The sequence below is a fragment of the Taudactylus pleione genome, unplaced genomic scaffold, assembly GCF_031769625.1.
Source record: "Taudactylus pleione unplaced genomic scaffold, aTauple2 ptg000345l, whole genome shotgun sequence".
Classification (NCBI taxonomy): domain Eukaryota; kingdom Metazoa; phylum Chordata; class Amphibia; order Anura; family Myobatrachidae; genus Taudactylus; species Taudactylus pleione.
The window spans coordinates 4,880,222-4,900,033 of NW_028284746.1; the positions used below are offsets into that span (position 1 = coordinate 4,880,222).

A 19,812-nucleotide genomic window follows, 5' to 3' on the forward strand; every position below is an offset into this window, starting at 1 on the left:
TAGCCACGAGTGCATGTAAACAGGAAGTGACGTGATAGTCACTTCAGGTCGCAGGTCCCCGGCTGTTTTTCCAGCAGCGGCGGCTGCACACTGCTGACGTTAGTTGGATGCGCACTTCAACCCTGCGGCTAGCGCTAGGATGAGGTGTTTTTTCTTGAAGATGGGGCTGTTGTGTTTAAAACAGTGGTACATTGAGACTGACCTGTGATGATGTCACTTCCAGTGCAATCATCTGTGGGTGCTTCTGGCAAGTGGGTAGGGTATATATAGCAGTGGATTGTCACAGTGGTGGTTATACAGTCAGTCTTCTCTAGACTGAAACATCGTATCTTCATATGATGTAACTATTGGAATAAATCCCTCTTTTTGATCTTTTTACAAGCTCTGGTGTGTGCGCTCTTTTTTCAAAAGTTTATATATATATATAGTCCGAGGAGCCTTATTTATTTATCTTTTTTGTTTGTTCAAAGATGACAACATACATGTTAGTTACTGAAATTAAAAAGCCAAGTGAATTGTTTTATATATAAAATACATTACATATAATAAAAAGTCATGAAACTTTCAAGAAAACCTTATTCAGTAAGAAATGACGATGTATTTTACATAGTTCTTCAACAGTTTCCCATTTAATGTACTGTGTAATTGCATTCCTGTATTCTTTATGGATGCATATCCAGGTGTGTTTTGTAGCTCAATCTGCTTAATTACAGCTTCCATACTTAACACTCCCTAAAAGAGCTTGAAGTATAAAGATCTGATCACTGTTGCAGCGTAAATTAAAATATTTAAACTTTTCCATCTCTCAGCACCCTGTCACACTGCTTATGTCATAATAGCTGTTTCAAAACTGTAATTCTTTGTTGCAATTATTAAAAACATTGTCTATTTTGGTTTTAGACCACTGGCCCTTGAGGGATTAGAGCAGTGGTTCCCAAACTCAGTCCTCAAGGCACCTAACAGTCCAGGTTTTAATGATAACCATGTTTGAACACAGACAGTTAAATAAAATTGACTGCGATACTAATCAAGCATGGATATCCTGGAAACCTGGACCGAGTTAAGGAACACTGGTTTAGAGAACAACCAACTAGGTCGCAGCTTTGACTAAATTGAGACTTTTTACACCATAGCGTAATGAATTGAAGAAAAACATGTTGAGCTGTTTCTTTGCTTTTGTTTATTTTAATCAGAATATATACAAAACTGTATTACTGGAGTTGGGCAAATATAGAACAATACACACACACATATATATATACACAAGCATTTAATACCTCTATCACACTGTTTGAGCAACATGTGATATATTTATATTTCAGGATTATAATCCAATTTCTTACCATAGCTTCCGCATTCTGCAGAGGATCCGCAAACCCGTGTACTGTCAGCTTACGCAGAACTAAAATATACAGAATGAAGCTTACAATTACTCTCAGGAAAAGGAAAGTTAAAGCATATGTCTAGAGACAATTCCTGTATACACATTGTCATGCTTTAATAAAGTGAATCACACCCAGAGCTACAGTAAATAGATGGCAAAGTACCATGAAGATAGAGCCGAGAGACCGATCTGAGCAAAAGATGAGTGGAAATGTTTCTGACGTCATTGGCATGACTTAGAAACAATATAATGACTACATATAAAAGGCTCTTTGTAGACGCTTTGTTGAAGTCATTAGCATTCTCTTCATTTTCCCTTTTCGTCCCAAAGAGTGTTATTGTACTTTTGTCTTTATCGTGCGTCTCATTAAATTTTCCCTCTAGAGGTTAACGTTTACTTTGACCTGTTTCGATTTTCCTATTTCACAGATCCTTCACAAAGCGACATGGGAAATTATGTTAACACATGGGCAGAATTCTTCATGTTGAAATTATTAAACCAATGCCTCAGACAGTGCAAGTGACAGCTTTCAAGGATTGATCACATCCTATTATCTATCACTGTGGCTCCAATTTGCAATAAGAAAAGAGAAAATGACTGTGTGTGTGTGTATATGTAATATACACACACACACTTCTATATATATATATATTTGTGTGTGTGTGTGTGTGTGTGTGTGTGTATATATTTTGTATTTAGACAAAACTGCACATACTCACAATACAAAAATGGAGTGCAATGCACATAATCATGATGCAGCATGAAAAAAGGAGCCAGCACATCCAAGGTTAAATATCTGACAATTTTTTATATATCCATAAAGTGCATTCCAAAGTGCAAAACAATGAGGGGAGCCGATTATAACATAGCAGCAAAGCTCAAGCAAGGTATATCATTCGTAGTGGCAAAGAAAACTGATACTTATCAGCAACATGTTCCCCTCAAAGAGACAGGATCAGCTCGACAGCTGTTTTGGTGTGAGTTCACTGTCCTCAGGAGCACAACTGACCCAGCATCCTAGACCTCTATGTGTACCAACCCCCATAAACAAACAATCATCTCACCTGCAAAGAATCATGTGTATAATCAGTCATGAGACAATAATGCCATCTAGTGTGGTATTTAAACAATGTATGTGCCCTTCACAAAAAAATAGGTATAAAACATTCGATTGGAAGCGTACCAGAAATAGGAAGCAGATTCTTCATCATCACCAGGTATGATCCCTAGACTCAAAAAACATAATATTACAATTCAATTACAGTATAAGGTGCAGTCAGTGTTCAGTGATATATATTCAGGCAAAGAAAACTCTCCAAGTACTAGAGTTATACCTCCATCGGTGTTATCAAGTGCCATTGCAAATTCACATAAGTAAAAAACCTGTACCAATGTTTGCACCAAAGTGAATCCAAAAATCACCTCCAAAAGTGATTAATAATAAAAAGTCATACCAAAGTAAAAGATGAACACTTTGTAAATTCTCTCTTTATAGGCAATGTTATTGAATAATTTTTACTTAGAGAATAACATCTCTATAGGAAGTTAGAAGTCCAACAGTTAGGCACAGTGGACGAAATGCCATGAGGCAGATTGGCAAGACTTTGATCCTCTAACCAACATTTCTATGAGGACATAGACGATTGGAATGACTATTCACCAGATAAGCTATTTATAATCTATTTTCATGTACAGGCAATTGTATTTGTTTTAGTCTTATTAAAATTGGTTTAATTTTATTACACTATATGATCCTTTTTGTTTTTTCCTATTGAGATGTTAGGGCTATATTTACTAAAGTGATAGTTCTTAGAAGAGAAAATTTACAAGGTGTTCATCTTTTACTTTGGTTTGACATTTTATTATTAATCACTGTGGAGGCGATTTTTGGATTCACTTTGGTGCAAACATTGGTACAGGTTTTTTGCTTATGTGAATTTACAGTGGCACTTTTGTTTTTATAAGAGTGATAACACCAGTGGAGGTATATCTCTAGCACTTGGAGAGTTTTCTTTCCCTGAATATACTGTATATCACTGAATGAACCTTAAAATTGCATTATAATATTATGTTTTTTTGAGTCTATGGATCGTACCTCGTGATGAAGAAGAATTTTCATATTATGATAAGTCATCTCACCTCCTATTTCTGGTACGCTTCCAATCAAATGTTTTATACCTATTTTTGGCGAAGGGCGCAGAGATTATATAGACACTACAGTAGATGGCGCTATTGCTGCACTTGTATATATCTTATATATAAAATTCATTGGTCTGTTTGTTTGTCTGCCTGTCGGTTATGTATTCGGACACCCCTACACCGATTGGGATGAAACCAATGCGAGGTGGTCCAGATGGATCCTGGGCAGGTTTAGGGGGGGGTTAGGATCCCAGTCAGACCTCCCATTGGTGTATGTTGGGCAGAACTTTGACCCAGGGAGCCTGTTCTCAGCCTTCCACTTGATGGATTTTGACGAAAACTTTACAGAGTGGTAACATTGGATCCCAGAAGACATATTATGGGGTTGAGGTCCCGGTCAGAGCACCCATTGGTGTACGCTAGGAAGAACTTTGACCCGGGAGCCTATTCTGGGCCTTCCACTAGATGGATTTGGATGAAAACTTCACAAAAGGGTGGCAGTTGGTCTGGGATGCCTAATCGATTAATTGGGGACCTGATAGGACCTCATGGCAGAGGGCCTGATTCAGACCCGGACGGTATCTGCAGTCCGTTCGCAACTGCCGATGGTTGTTCATCTGCGCATGCGCGAACTACACTGTGCGATCACAGATCCCTCGCTCGTCCAGCAAAACCAGCCCAGCAGAGTGAGTGACAGGAGAGGCAGTTTGTGGGTGGTGACAGGGGCAGTCCAGTAAAAACGGGGATCTGGAGATGCGAACGCAGGCGTGCCCGAGTGTTTCAACGCCGTTTTAGAGGCGTGCATAATTAACAGGCAGCGTCATAGTACACGTCACCAGCCATTTTTCTCCTCTGTTTTCCTCGCAATGCTTGCGTTAAAAAAAAAAAAAAACTACCACAAGCACTGCGTTTACATCCGATAGTAGTCGATGTACCAATGTTTTCATAAACTTCCAGGAGATGACGTGGGGCAGTGGGCGTCCCTGCATACGCTAAGGGTAGTCTGCATACACAAAGTGAACGCTCGTACAGGTACGAATGGCGTGCTTATGCCTTGGCGAGCGATCGCTCCCCGCCGCGTCACTTTCAAATATTTGCATATGCATCATGCGAGCGTACGGTCATAGCGACCGGGTCTGAATCAGGCCCAGAGTGCACCAGGCAGAAATTTGACCCTGGGAGCCTGTTCGGATTTGGATGACATCACATAATTTGGACGAAATCTTCACAGAGTGGTAACATTAGATCCCAGAAGACATACTAAGGGGTTGATGCCCCGGTTGGATCACCCTTTGGTGTAAGCTGGGCAGAACTTTGATCCAGGGACGCTGGGCAGAACTTTGACCTGGGGAGCATGTTCTGGTCCTTCCAATGGATGAATTTGGATGAAAACTTCACAGAGGGGTGGCAATTGGTCTGGGATGCCTAATGGAATGGTTGGAGGCCCGGTCGGTCCTCACAGCGGAGTACGCCGGACAGAACTTTGACCCTGGCAGCCTGTTCTGGGCCTCCCACTGGATGAATTTGGATGAAAACTTCACAGAGGGTGGCAATTGGTCTGGGATGCCTAATGGAGTGCTTGGAGTCCTGGTCGGACCTCACGACGGAGTGCGCTGGGAAGAACTTTGACTCAGAGTACACCACATAATAAATGTAATAACTTGAAGATTTAATTCCAGGCAACGCCGGGGACTTCAGCTAATGTATATGTGTAATATATATATATATATATATATATATATATATATACATACATATATACATATATATACATACATATATACATATATACACATACGTACACATATACACAGCAATGGGTGGAACTCCCGGCGACTTCACAAAACACACAAACGCTCGTCATATTAAATCAACGTTTCAGAACTCTTATGAAGGTTCTTTCCTCAGGATACAGATTTGTATCCTGTGGAAAGAACCTTCATTAGAGTTCTGAAACGTTGATTTAGTATCACGAGCGTTTGTAATATCATAAGTGTTTGTGTGTTTTGTGAAGTCGCCGGGAGTGCCACCCATTGCTGCATACATTTTTCCTTCCCAACACAGGGATAGGTAATTCAGGAAGGTACCAGGTGCATATTATATCTTTAGCCCTGTGGAGTGCCAGCCATAATTGCTGAGTACGTGTGTGTGTGTGTTTGTGTGTGTGTGTGTGTGTGTGTGTATATATATATATACACACACACACAATTTATGTATCAAAGCACAGCTCTTCATATTTTAGGATTTGAGAAATCAGGGTGCCGATGTACAGTATGTTCGAATACAATAAATGTGTGTGAATTATATTAACAGACAGATAGGGAACCTATAGTAATCACATATCTTCAGGAATGAAGCTTATTAATTCCATAAAAATGTCAACCTATGCCAGATGTAATTGCTGGGGGACATCAGAGTAAAGTTAGAGAATGAAGTAAGATTTTGACTACTTTTCTGCCAATAGTTCATTGACATTACAGAATCTTTGCTATTGCCCATCCAGTGAAAAAAAAATGATATAACTTGTGGATAAAATCTAAAATATCAATTAGTTGCATCCAAGGACCCAATTGAATCGTTCATTTTATTATGCAGTGTCATTGTTATATTTCTGTAAATTTTTTCAACCTTTTTGTTTATGACTGTATCTGCACTTCTGTATGTCTTTTATTAACTTGGTATATCCAATGACCAGTACGTTGTAATATTAAATCTAAAATTTAATAAGATATGCCCTCGTTACTCTAACTAATCTATAGGCCTTTGATGAAATGAATAATTGCTCCACCAAATCTTTTATAGCCTGGCTGTTTTTACTCGTTATATGTGAAGACAAGTTGTATGACACCTTTGAATACCCGCGTTAACTAAAAAGACCATAGTGTGTATTAGTGGGTACATTTGTATGGCTGTTTTGGGGCCCTAATGGAATCGTTCAATAGGTGTTGACAGATAAAAGGTGCATATTGGTCTGAGAGATCATTTTGTGGGTTGTATAAAAGGTCAGGGCACAGCCACATCACAGATGCTGTGATGGCGTCTTTTGTGACATATGAGTTCATTGAGATGGTACCAGAATATGTAACACAACACAACTGAAATTGCATCATCATGGGCCTACCCCACGCTGCTTGTTGACGTGAATCTCATTATTGTGTAGTGTGGGTCTTAGCTATTATGATTCAATCTGTGTCCCCAGTGGCGTATCTATAATGGGTGCGGGTTGTGCGGTGCAAGAATCACACCATGCAGCCAAAATATACACACCGTGCCGTGCAATAATTGGCTGCAGGCTGCACAATCTCCCCAGCACAGTCTTTGCAATCTTCTGCGCATAATTGGCTAAGTACTGGTACAACAGGACTTGAAGAAATGCATGATAAATAAAAAGAGAAAGCCAACAAGCCCACCTTTGAGTGACAATGAGGCTCTCTCAAGCGAACTAAGAGCTGCTGGCTCTCCTCCAGTGCAGATCTGCTGCAGGAAGGTGTCAGCATGGTGATTCCACAGGCAGCAGGTGAAACTGTAGATCTCCGAAGCTAGCTGAAATGTAAAAACAACAAAGTCAAAAATGTGATTGTGACTTTCCCACCCTATGTTTAAAAGGCATGAAAAAAAAAAAAAAAAGTCACCGAAAAAAAAAAATCTACCTGCTTTATTTTAGGCTACCACTAGATCAAAGCTAAATTGGCACTCAGCGTCCAGCCACCATACATTTGCTGAAAGATATATCTAAGGAAAGTCCAGCAAGCAGATTCTTTAAATAAACTGACAATGATGCATTTTGTAGAGATCAAAGAAAAACGACACAGTATTTAAACTCCAGCAGAGTCTGAGAATTCAAAATGATGCGAAAGGGGCTGCCTTATGGGAATAACACTTATTTAAAATGTTATACACAAATAACATCTGAAAAAGTCTTTACTATGCTTTTCCCAAAGTTACAATTGCAGAGGCCATACAATCCTTTATGCTACTATACTATTTCCCTTCTCTCTCATTGGCCTACGGAGGCACCCAGCAATGCCATTACGTAAAAGAGGAGGCCAATTAAAAAAATGCTAAAAAGTAAGGAGTCACTGCACAGATTATGAATGACATGACGTTATCAATGTATACCTCACCATACAAGTTGGCAATGAATACAGCTCATGAAGTACCCTTTAGACTCTGATTACACTATGCACCTCAGTGTTTGACCATGTTTCTGCCAGCCCTGCCATCTTACATGATTGATATGAGGTGCAGTCTAATGGCCGTGAGGGGAAGCAGTGGTCTACCTGTTCTGGCCTGACGGGAAATTAGAATAAAATAGAGAACATTACACACGTGAAAGGTCTTGTTACCTTACATATTGAACCACCCTCGTAGATACACTAAAGTGTACTAAGAAAAAAGATGTTGCATGGAATACAAGAAATAGGGTTTCTGGGAGCTATAGGTTAATGCTACGGGTACCTTGAGTACTGCAGGCTTACGCCAGAGCTGAAGGTTAGCAAATAATGAGTCTTTATATTTTTGTTAAAATGTGACTTTTTTTTTTTTTATAAAGGATCACTTAGGGGGGAATTCAATTAGCCACAGTAATTTACCGTCAGCTAATTGATCCACCGAGGCTCTTCGTTTAGTCTTGACATGAGGCTGCTGGCAGCACTCATCAGGGATTTGTTTTCACCACTGGCAGTGAAAACAAATCTCCAATAACTAAGTGGTAAATGGGTGCCGCGAACATTACTGCAAAAATCCATGGACTGTTTACGCTTTCTATGCTTTAACACATCAATTTAAAGGACATTAAAAAAGGTATCAGGTAAAAAAGGGAGCCTAACTGTATAGCCTCGGGTGATAAAGGTAGTTGAATTCCCGCCATAATATAAAACTCAGGTTGGCTTATACAGAATAGTCAACAACCTTCACATACATGTAGAGTATGGCAAAGTTGCCAAACTTAAAATGTTAATTGAAACTTACAAAATGTATGGTATGCTATGTATATTTTATGTTCATACCACCCAACAGTCCCAATCTTCATAGGTAATTCCAGATGTTCCAAGAACATGGGCGCACAGATATATATATATATATATACACACACACACACATATATATATATTAAAGTCCTGTTTAGGTCTGTTTGTTCGTTCAGGCTAATCTCTTGAACTACTGGATGGATTTCAGTGTGTTTTCAATATTCTATACAGCATTGGTTTAGGTGTATGAACCATTCATCTGTGACAAAAAGGAGCTGAGCAGTGACAATTTAGTGAAGCAAGTGACAGAAAAGAATATTGCACCAAGCCGCTTTATAGGAGCTGGCCAAGGTCTGGGTGACCAAAATACGCGCTACAGCACGTTTTTAAGCGCTGTAGGGAGTTGATTTTAAAAACTGAGCGGGTCCTGCAGGACGTGCTGTGTGGGGCTATGCTGGGTGCAGCCTATCAACGCCGGCGTCTTCTCAGTCACCGTGTGGTGTCCCCTCTCCCAATCTCACCAGTCAGTCAGACACCGGCCGACCCACCACGCTCCGACCTCGGACTGTCTAGCCACGCCCCCCGCCGCCCGGGAGCAGCAGTAGCGAGGCAGCATCTCCTTCCCGCATTACCCCTTTTCCCAGGTCAGACTCACAGTGACGTCTGCATGTGGTCGGCAGAGCGGCTGCACAAAAGTGCAATAGCGGCCGCCAGATGCATTTGGGGGGTCAAATGTGTTTTGGGGGCCTGCACCTGGGGAGGGGGAGTTGCCGGGCGGCTGTCCATACACTCCGGCCCAGCAGCACGAAGTGACTTCTGTGACAGGCAGCCTAGCAGACCATCAGATTGGCTGCCTGTCACTACAGTGCTCCGGCCGTGCAGAGCTCAGTGTGGTGAGCAGGGAATGTCCAGAGACTGCTCACCACACCGATGTACAAAGTGCTGCAGAGCAGACTGAGAGCTCCCCGCAGCCAGTGCACTGTAATGACAGGCAGCCGATCCAATGCCACTGCTGCCAGGCCCTGGGGAGTATGGAGAGCTGCCCCCAACACACTTACATACTTTACACACTTCTCTCAACTCCAGTCCCCTTGTGTGCCTCTGCCCCAGCCCCCAATGTGTATCTCTGTCCAGTGCCCCAGTCCCCATTGTTTGCCTCTGCCCCAGCCCCCGATGTGTGCCTCTGCCCCAGCCCCCGATGTGTATCTCTGTCCAGTGCCCCAGTCCCCAATGTTTGCCTCTGCCCCAGCCCCCGATGTGTGCCTCTCCCCCAGCCCCCGATGTGTGTCTCTGTCCAGTGCCCCAGCCCCCAATGTGTGCCTCTGCCCAAGCCCCCAATGTGTGCCTCTGCCCCAGCCCCCAATGTGTGCCTCTGCCCAGTGCCCCAGTCCTCAATGTGTGCCTCTGCCCCAGCCTCCAATGTGTGCCTATTGCTCCAGCCCCCAATGTGTGCCTATTGCTCCAGCCCCCAATGTGTGCCTATTGCTCCAGCCCCCAAAGTGTGCCTCTGTCCAGTGCCCCAGTCCTCATGTGTGCCTCTGCCCCAGGCCCCAATGTGTGTCTCTGCATCATCCCCCAATGTGTGCCTCTGTCCAGTGCCCCAGCCCCCAATGTGTGTCTCTGTCCAGTGCCCCAGCCCCCAATGTGTGTTTCTGTCCAGTGCCCCAGTCCCCATGTGTGCCTCTGCCTCTGCCCCAGCCCCCGATGTGTATCTCTGTCCAGTGCCCCAGTCACCTTGTGTGCCTCTTCCGCCGCCCCCGATGTGTGCCTCTCCCCCAGCCCCCGATGTGTGCCTCTGTCCAGTGCCCCAGTCCCCAATGTGTGCCTCTGCCCCAGCCCCCAATGTGTGCCTCTGCCCCAGCCCCCAATGTGTACCTCTGCCCAGTGCCCCAGCCTCCAATGTGTGCCTATTGCTCCAGCCCCCAATGTGTGCCTATTGCTCCAGCCCCCAAAGTGTGCCTCTGTCCAGTGCCCCAGTCCTCATGTGTGCCTCTGCCCCAGGCCCCAATGTGTGTCTCTGCATCATCCCCCAATGTGTGCCTCTGTCCAGTGCCCCAGCCCCCAATGTGTGCCTCTGTCCAGTGCCCCAGCCCCCAATGTGTGTCTCTGTCCAGTGCCCCAGCCCCCAATGTGTGTTTCTGTCCAGTGCCCCAGTCCCCATGTGTGCCTCTGCCCCAGTCACCTTGTGTGCCTCTGCCCCAGCCCCCGATGTGTATCTCTGTCCAGTGCCCCAGTCCCCTTGTGTGCCTCTTCCGCCGCCCCCGATGTGTGCCTCTCCCCCAGCCCCCGATGTGTGCCTCTGCCCCAGCCCCCGATGTGTGCCTCTGTCCAGTGCCCCAGTCCCCAATGTGTGCCTCTGCCCCAGCCTCCAATGTGTGCCTATTGCTCCAGCCCCCAATGTGTGCCTATTGCTCCAGCCCCCAATGTGTGCCTCTGTCCAGTGCCCCAGTCCCCAAAGTGTATCTGTCCAGTGCCCCAGTCCTCATGTGTGCCTCTGCCCCAGCCCCCAATGTGTGCCTCTGCATCATCCCCCAATGTGTGCCTCTTTCCAGTGCCCCAGCCCCCAATGTGTGTCTCTGTCCAGTGCCCCAGCCCCCAATGCATGTCACTGTCCAATGCCCCTGCCCCAGTCCCCATGTGTGCCTTTGCCCCAGTCACCATGTGTGCCTCTGCCCACCCAGCCTTTGTGAGCATCTGCCCACTTCCCCCTATCTGTGTGCCTCCGATTGGGGAGCCCTACCTTGTTTAATTTATACTGGTCCCACATATTCTGATGTAAGCCTGCCTGCACACATAATGCTGCATCCTCTATAGTTTGGCAGCGCTGGACTTTTCCACGTGATTCAGATGCAGCTCGATCCTGGCATGACCCAGAGACGGTGATGCGGTGACATGATATCACGTACCTGCATTCCGCCTCCAGCTACAGTGATGCAGTGACACAGCACTGCAGGCGGCAGTGCAATGAAGTTGAATCAATGTGTTTATATGTTTTCCTGTGGGGGCCAATGTGTTTGTATATTTTTTATCCTATTGGGGCCAATGTCTGTGTTTTTCTTCATGTGGGGCAAATGTGTTGTTTTTTTCCTACTGGGGACAATTTGGTGTTTATTTTCCTACTGGGGCCAATGTGTGTGTTTTTCTACTACCAAGGCCAATGTCATCTGCTACATGCTTAATGGTATTTAGATGGGACCCAGAAAATGTCATGTAGGAGTCCGATTCTTTAAAGTGAGGGGTCCCTGGGACCCACATTTTTTTTTGGCTCACCGTGATCACTGAAGGTGCTGAAACAGCAAGAGAGCATTTAAAACTAAGAGCTGCGTTCTGATTGGCTGAGACGGTGAGGACCAATCAGAGATAGCAATGTGCCCTGTTGCTTAAGTAGCAGCCTAGAGAGGGGAGGGTATCCAGGTCTGAGGCAGACAGAGCAGGGACAGGTCTGAGGCAGACAGAGAGTGAGTACCCCTAACGAACCCATGAACATGCCCTGATGCAGATGCAGTAGCCAAGATGGAGCCAGGGTAGGCATAGCTATCAGGAAAATAAAAAATAAAAAACCACCATCGGAGCACCATCAAATAATTTGTATTCGATGGTGGAAAATGCAGGGTAAATACTGGCTGCTTTTGCATGTAGCCCACAAATGCTAGAAAGCTTTATTTTCACAATGCAATTTAGACTTGACTTTGGACACACATTCCTCCCAAATATATCTCCCCCACATGCAGTGCAACATGGTTTTACCAAGGTGCAAAATTAATTGTTTTTTAAATTTAGGCTCGTTTTCAATTAGTTTTGCGTACGCGATAAAGTTTCGCCTGCCGGAGTTTTTGCTTACATCGCGTATATTAGCCGCGGAAACTTAACGTGCGCGTACCCACGATTCGCCCTATTCAATTCCAAAAGATGAGAAAAAGGAGGCACGCCATGTCAGAGCAGGCGAAAAGTGGTGTCAGAATCGGGGAAATCAGCCTGAACCCCCCATAAAGATGCGGAAACATTGGGGATGAATGTAGTAGTGCCCGATTAGCCCTAATGAAACAGTTTGGGGTACTTAAGTTCGCACATTTGCCACTAATTAGCGTCTTTGCACAAGTGGTGAAGAATGGCATAAAGCAGTATTTTTAGGAGAAAATAAGTACTCCTGGCAAATTTGGGGTTCTTGAAAATGGGTGCAAGCATATTTAAAAGTTGCCAAAGTGAAGTTATAAGAAACGTAAAAAATGCACCTTCATCATACACCTGCAATCAAAAAAACACCTCACCAATACTTGCAGAACCCCAAAAATCTATTTCGCTAGTTTTTAAGTTTGTCGGCCCCTCCCACTTTGCACTTTTTCGCCCCCTTTTTCAAAGTGCTTTTTTGGGGTGCCCCTCAGGGTTTTTTTTTAGAGTTTTTATGACGCAGTTATCCTTTGTGGGGCTGTCCCAAGGGTGCAGAGTGGTTTCCCCACCTTTGCACCCCAAATTAGCGATTTTGCACTTTTTTTCTCCACCTATTCAGAGGCGAATCTTTTTTCGCCTATTACATTGCATTGCGTTTTCGCATACGCGAAAATAGGATGGAACTGAGGAGCTCATCCAGACCCGCTAGCTAGATGCATTTTCTCGCACCCAGCGTATGCAAATCCAGCGCACACCCAGCAAGGTAGGCAATCGCACGGCAAGGCATTAGCACGCCCACTATGTCTTGGTGTGCAGTCACTTTGAGTATGCAGAAGCCCACCAGCCTGTTATAAGTCGCCCACTTGCGCACGTCATCTCCAGGAAGTGCATGAAACCATTGGTACATCAAGCACTATCTGATGCGATCACAGCGCTTGTGGTTGACCATACCCTTCCGCAAGCACTGCGATCACTTCAGTGTGAAACACAACCAGGTGACGTGTACTATGACGCTGCCTGTTAATTATGCACGCCTCTTAAACGGCGTTGAGACGCTCAGGCACACCTGAGTTCGGACCCCCACTCCCCCACCCATAAACGGCTTCTCCTGTCACTCACTCTGCTGAGCTGTCTATGCGCAGCGAGTGAACACTTCCCGATCTCTCACACTGGCAAAAAGTTGCAATCAGCGATACTTTTTCGCGGATCTCAGCTTTCCACTTCTAATTGAATACGGGCCTTACTCTGCTTCCAATTCAGAATTTAATTTTTAATTTATAAGGCGCTAAAATAAGGCTGGTCATCTACAGACTGATCAGCCAAGAGGAAGACGCTGAGACTGTGTACCGGAACGATATGGCGGCCAACTTATCGTATCCAGGGTACACTTTAGAACAATCTAATGAACGACGGGATGACCCCTTGTTCCATTCTTCATTAACATGCACGGAGCCACAAGCGATATCTTCAGGTTTTGTGCAGCACATCAATCCTGACGACGTTGCATACGACAACATGATATGTCATTACGATTTGACCAAATCGGACAAATCATAACAACATTGTGTCAGTGTGTACCCAGCTTAAGAAAGAAAACAGATATATAGTAGGGGACATTAAGCAGGTCAGTTACACACTAGACAATGGGGTCGACTCAAGTGAACATGAATTAAATAGCGCCGAGAGGGAACTCCTGGAGCTATTTGATTCTGCTCGCTATTCAATTCTGTGCACTGTTAGGTCGTAGAATGTCCATTCTCCCGCCCCTCGCGCCTTAAACATGGTGTTTAGTCGCAAGAGCGGGCATTCTCAGACTAAACTTCCTGAAGCGTTGCGGTTTCTGCCGTGCCAAGGGCATAAAACAGCATTGCACCTGTACTTTTGACGGATTTCTGCTCACAACCCTAGAGGGGTGCGAGAGAAATCCTTAACTGCGCGCAGAATTGAATAGCTCTGGGAGCTCCCTCCCGGCGCTATTTAATTTGCGTTCAATTAAATCAGGCCCACTGTGTGTACCCAGCGATGTCAGATGCGACAGCACAATATATCATGCGGTCCATACAGATTGCATGATCCGATGTACAACCACCCGATACATTGTCCCCTTCCACATCCAGAACCATGGTGTCATTTCTCGAATCTTCAGATTGGCCTGTTCTGCTATGAAGATGCAATGAACGGCGTGCAGGAGTGCGCAATAGTGCGTACACACTGGACCAGCGGTGGCCAACCTGGGGCTCTTGAGCCACGTGGCTCTTCCATTGTTCTGATGCGGCTCCCCTGACTGACACGGACTGCCTCCTCTGATAGGCACACAGCTGTTTAGAGGAGGGTCGTCCTTTGTTGCAGCAGTCTGCTCCACTCTGGAGGCATGTATGGTGGTGACATCATGCTGCAAAAAGGAGGTGGAGCTCAACTTGTGACTGAGCCTGCAGCCACGAGGAGGCCGCAGATGCCAGTCTACCTACATGACACAGACAGTCGCACCAGGGTAAGTGCTGTGGGACTTCTTTGGTTTTTTTTAATTTTATTTCTGACATGTGGGGGGGCTGCAGCAGCCTGTGGACTGGGAGAGAGTGTGGGTAGTGTAGGGGAAGGTGGCTGGACTGGAGTGGCCCGGGGAGAGAGGAGGGTTAGAGTGGCACGAGGTGATGCTGGAGTGACACATGGGGGGTTGCTGGAGTGACACATGGGGGGTTGCTGGAGCGACACATGGGGGGTTGCTGGAGTAACACCAGGTGGGGTTGGATTGTATTAAGTGAATCTGTTGTTTTTTGGGGAGGGTTTAATGTATTTGTTGTGTATGTGGCTTTTTCAGTGTATTTTATGTGGATCTGTTTTTTTCAATGCTTTCATATTGTTCTGGCTTTTTCTTTCCCTTTAATAGTTAGCTCCACGGTGATTGTGTGCATGCGCTTTTACATGCTCCTACAAATATCATACCAGCTAGGCCATGCCCCTTTTTGCACATGCGCCTTCGGCGCGCGCATGATCTCGGCTCTTTGACATACCTACAGATATTTTGAGGCTTTTTGCCTCTGACTGGTTGGCCACCCCTGCGCTGGACAATATAGACGATTTGACAAAAATTGGCAAATCGTCCAATATATCGTTTAATCATGTGTACCCAGCTTTAGTTTTTCTAGGCAAATAGGAAAGCTAGGTACATTAATTTAAAAAGAAAAAAAAACAGGATACACAAATGCCCAACCCAATATACTATGCACTAGTAACGTATTATAAGTTTTGGTCCTCAAAATGTTGTCCAGCTGCTAAATGTTTTGGAGTATCTGACTTAGGCCCGTATTCAAATGCCGGTGAAAAGTCTGCTAAGTTTTGCCTGCCGGATTTGTCGCGATGTATTTGTGGAGAAAACACTTTCGTGCGCGCAGCCGATTTTCGCCCTATTCAATTCCAAAGGACGCGAAAATGCATCCCGGCGAAACTGAAACAGGTCAAATTTGAAGAAATCAGCCTGACACCCCCCAAAAGATGCACTGACATGGGGGATCACTATGGATAACCCCGAATAGGCCTGCTGGAGGTATTTATGGTACTAAAATGCTCTCAGTTGCAGCTATTTAGCATCTTTGCACAAATGGTGAAGAATAGCATTTAGCAGTTTTTTTTGCCAAAAATAAGTAGTCCCAGCAAATTTGGGGTACTTGAAAATGGGTGCTAGCATGGTTAAAAAGTGCTAAAGTGACGTTTTAAAAAAAACATAAAAAACGCACCTTCAGCAATCACCTGCAAACTTAAAAACACCTGGGGCATACTTGCGGACCCACCTGGAGTCTATTTCGCTAGTTTTTAAGTTTGTCCCCCAACTCTGAACTTTTTCAGATATGTTATTGCGACTTTGCATTCAGAGGCAAATCTTTTCCGCTGGTTACAAGGCGCAGACTTTTCGCACCGGCGAAAAGCCTTTGGAATTGAATACGGGGATAAGTTCTCACCTAGTGAAATAACATCATCGGCGGAAACTTTTCGCCCGAAAACGGCTTATGGCAGCTAATTGAATACGGCCCTTAGATTTCACCAGAAGTGCCTCTTACCTTCCTGTGTGGAAGGTACAGTGCTTGCACCTACACTGGCTGGTTGCTATGTATCGTAGCCCATGTCTGGAACACGGACTTAAATTGGTTTAATAAGCGTTTTTCCTAAAATGAAAAAATGCATGTGTTTAGCAAACTCCTATCATCAATCTGTAAAATCACAGCAGGTGTGAAACTTAAATGTTTTACCGATGGGGATTTTAATTGCTGAAGCGATGTAATTACCTTTCTATTTTCAATAAAAGATGAAGGATTTATGCGCTTTTTACAGTTTTATCTCCAAAATATCAATAACTAAACATTGCTTCCACCGGGTTCTGTTCTGAGAAGTGAAAGTCTTTTCCTTTTACCACCAACAGCAAAAATGTTTAAAAAGCCATCAATTATCACAACATGTTAGCACACAGCATGGAAGCTTGATTGGACTAATAGGCCACTTATGTATACTGTAAGCATGTAGCAGAGCCTCTTTTTCATGCAGTCCCTGCACAAAATAGGAAGCAAGTCAGACGCTGGGACTGCATGGGAGGCCTATCCGTATTTATACTTATTTCATCTAATTCAAGTCTCATTGGCAGGAAGAGAACACAATATTCCCCCAGTAGCTCTCTTTCACAATACAACCCATTTTCAAGATCAATTGCATGGAGAGATAATGCGGTGGACCAATCAATATCTAATTCCAATATAATATTTGCAGAGTTCCCAGAGTGCAAGAAAAACGTTGAGAACTTTCATTCGTAATGAACAGATGGTCTAGATGTTTGCACCTCAGGATTGTGACATCTTATCTCGCGTCTGGGTATTTGGGTGTAATCCGATGGAAAAGTAATGAATGATATAGGGACAGTCGCAGATTTTACAGATTGATCCTAAATAACCGGGACGTTTCAAGGAGCCAATCAAGTGAGGAGAACAATTCCTGTTTTTCATTACATTGGACCTTTTTTATTCCCTGGGCTGTTAAAATTATTATTTATTCTATAGGAAAAATTACATATAAACAAAACGCATTATAACCAAGATGAGAAAAAATGGTGATTGTAGTACATGTGTGCCTGCCTGGAGGCAACAAATTGTCTCTAAAATGTATTATATATATGTATATATTCCTATTAAACCAGCGGTTCAGAAACTGGGTGTGTGCCACGGGTTGGTGGTCCGGGTCCAAATCAATTTTTTATGCTCAATGCAATAGGCAAAACCAGACCTGATTGCTTCCAATCATGAAAATATGTGGACAAACAGAAGCACAACGTCTCTCATATAACAAAAATATATCGAGAATATATCTGTCCTGTATGTATATACAGGTTGAGTCTCCCATATCCAAATATTCCGAAATACGGAATATTTTTAGCATGACTGAGAAAGTGAAACCTTTGCTTTCTGATGGTTCAATGTACACAAACTTTGTTTAAAGCACAAAATTATTACAAATATAGTATAAAATAACCTTTAGGTTGTGTGTATAAGGTGTATATTAAACATAAATGAATGTCATGTATGTACACAAACTTTTTGATGCACAAAATTATTAAAAATATAGTATAAAATTAGCTGCAGGCTGTGCATAATAAGGTGTATATAACACATAAATACATTCTGTGTTTAGATTTGGGTCCCATTCCCAAGATATTTTATTCTTTTATCCAAATATTCCAAAATACAGAATATTCCGATATTGCATATGGGAGACTCAACCTGTACTATATCTGCAACATTTATCAAAACCGTTATTAGAAGCATTATAGTGTTTAAATTCTAACTTATGTGAATGTTGGTTGCATATAGTGTTACTGCATAAATGAATTAATGAAGAAGGGAGTAAATATACTAACTGCTAAACCTGCTTATTTTATCCATTAGGGGATATATTGTAAATGATTAAATATGATCACCACAAGGTAATTATTTCATACACAATTACAGAATGTCTAATATGATATATATGTGTGCTTATTGATGGATAGGATATATATGTGTGCTTATTGATGGATATGATATATATGTGTGCTTATTGATGGATATGATATATATGTGTGCTTATTGATGGATATGATATGTATGTGTGCTTATTGATGGATATGATACATATGTGTGCTTATTGATGGATATGATATATATGTGTGCTTATTGATGGATATGATATATGTGTGTGCTTATTGATGGATATGATATATATGTGTGCTTATTGATGGATATGATATATGTGTGTGCTTATTGATGGATATGATACATATGTGTGCTTATTGATGGATATGATATGTATGTGTGCTTATTGATGGATATGATATTTATGTGTGCTTATTGATGGATATGATATATATGTGTGCTTATTGATGGATATGATATATATGTGTGCTTATTGATGGATATGATATTTATGTGTGCTTATTGATGGATATGATATATATGTGTGCTTATTGATGGACATGATATATATGTGTGCTTATTGATGGTGATTATCATATTTTCATTATCAGAGTCATAATAATTCCCAATTTCTTTTAAAAAAGGATCCGATTAAAAGTTATTTTTTAATTATGTTCATTTCCTGATATCAGTTATATCAATTAATTTATTATAAAAGAGTTCCCCACAGAGGATTAATTTGCTGCACATTGGCAGAGGCCCACGGAAGGTTTTTTTCTGAGAACTTGATATTCGATTCCAGGGAGCACCTCCAGCTATATACAAAATTTGGTAACTAATTATTAGAATGTACTAAATTGCTGGTCTATAATATTAAATTAAATTTTTGTCCTGTGCAGGATATTATTTGTGTTTCTTGTCAAACAGAAGCACAAACATGTCCACCACCACATAACTGACCCTAAAGATGACAGGTAAGCACAATTTACATAATAGTTTTATCTGAAATTCTCAATAAGAAACTTTTCGCCTAGAGGTGCAGTCAAAAATATGCTGATTCAAGAAAATTTGGGAACCACTGGGTTAAACAAATATCAACATAAGTTATTAAACGTGTTACCTTCTAGAATCCAGAAGGATGCTTTCACACAGTAGCACTGGCTTGTATTCATACTGCTTATTGAAAGCGCTTCAAAGACCTGTCCACAGGTTTCATTCCAATAGCGAGCTGTGAAACTTGTCACACAGCGCCACCATCTGTGTAAGCCTGCAAATTACAGCATTCACTAAAAACCACCATGCACTGGCTCTGTATGGTTAATAGAGAGATTTTAATAGTAAAAAAAAAATAAAAATGATTTTGCAGTCGGCATAAATCTGATTAATTTGCTGCTCGGTTTTAAAAGATATGAGCTTTCATTAGCTGGCTAACCTAATTCCATGTCAATTGTCTCACAAGAATATAAAACAAATCTTTTGCAGTTTAAATCAAATAAGATAG

The 19,812-nt window shown here is 42.9% G+C and overlaps 1 protein-coding gene across 2 annotated transcripts in view; it reads right to left on the minus strand.

The window, feature by feature from the left end:
* Positions 1 to 19,812, minus strand: part of IPO11 (importin 11) — a 553,468-nt gene that overhangs the window by 446,234 nt on the left and 87,422 nt on the right. For both annotated transcript variants that reach the window (XM_088444066.1, XM_088444065.1), the window contains exons 5-6: positions 6,934 to 7,066; positions 1,344 to 1,402 (exon numbers count right to left, since the gene is read on the minus strand). In XM_088444066.1, coding sequence (XP_088300192.1) covers positions 1,344 to 1,402; positions 6,934 to 7,066 — 192 coding nt within the window. The remainder of the gene's footprint in view (positions 1 to 1,343; positions 1,403 to 6,933; positions 7,067 to 19,812) is intronic.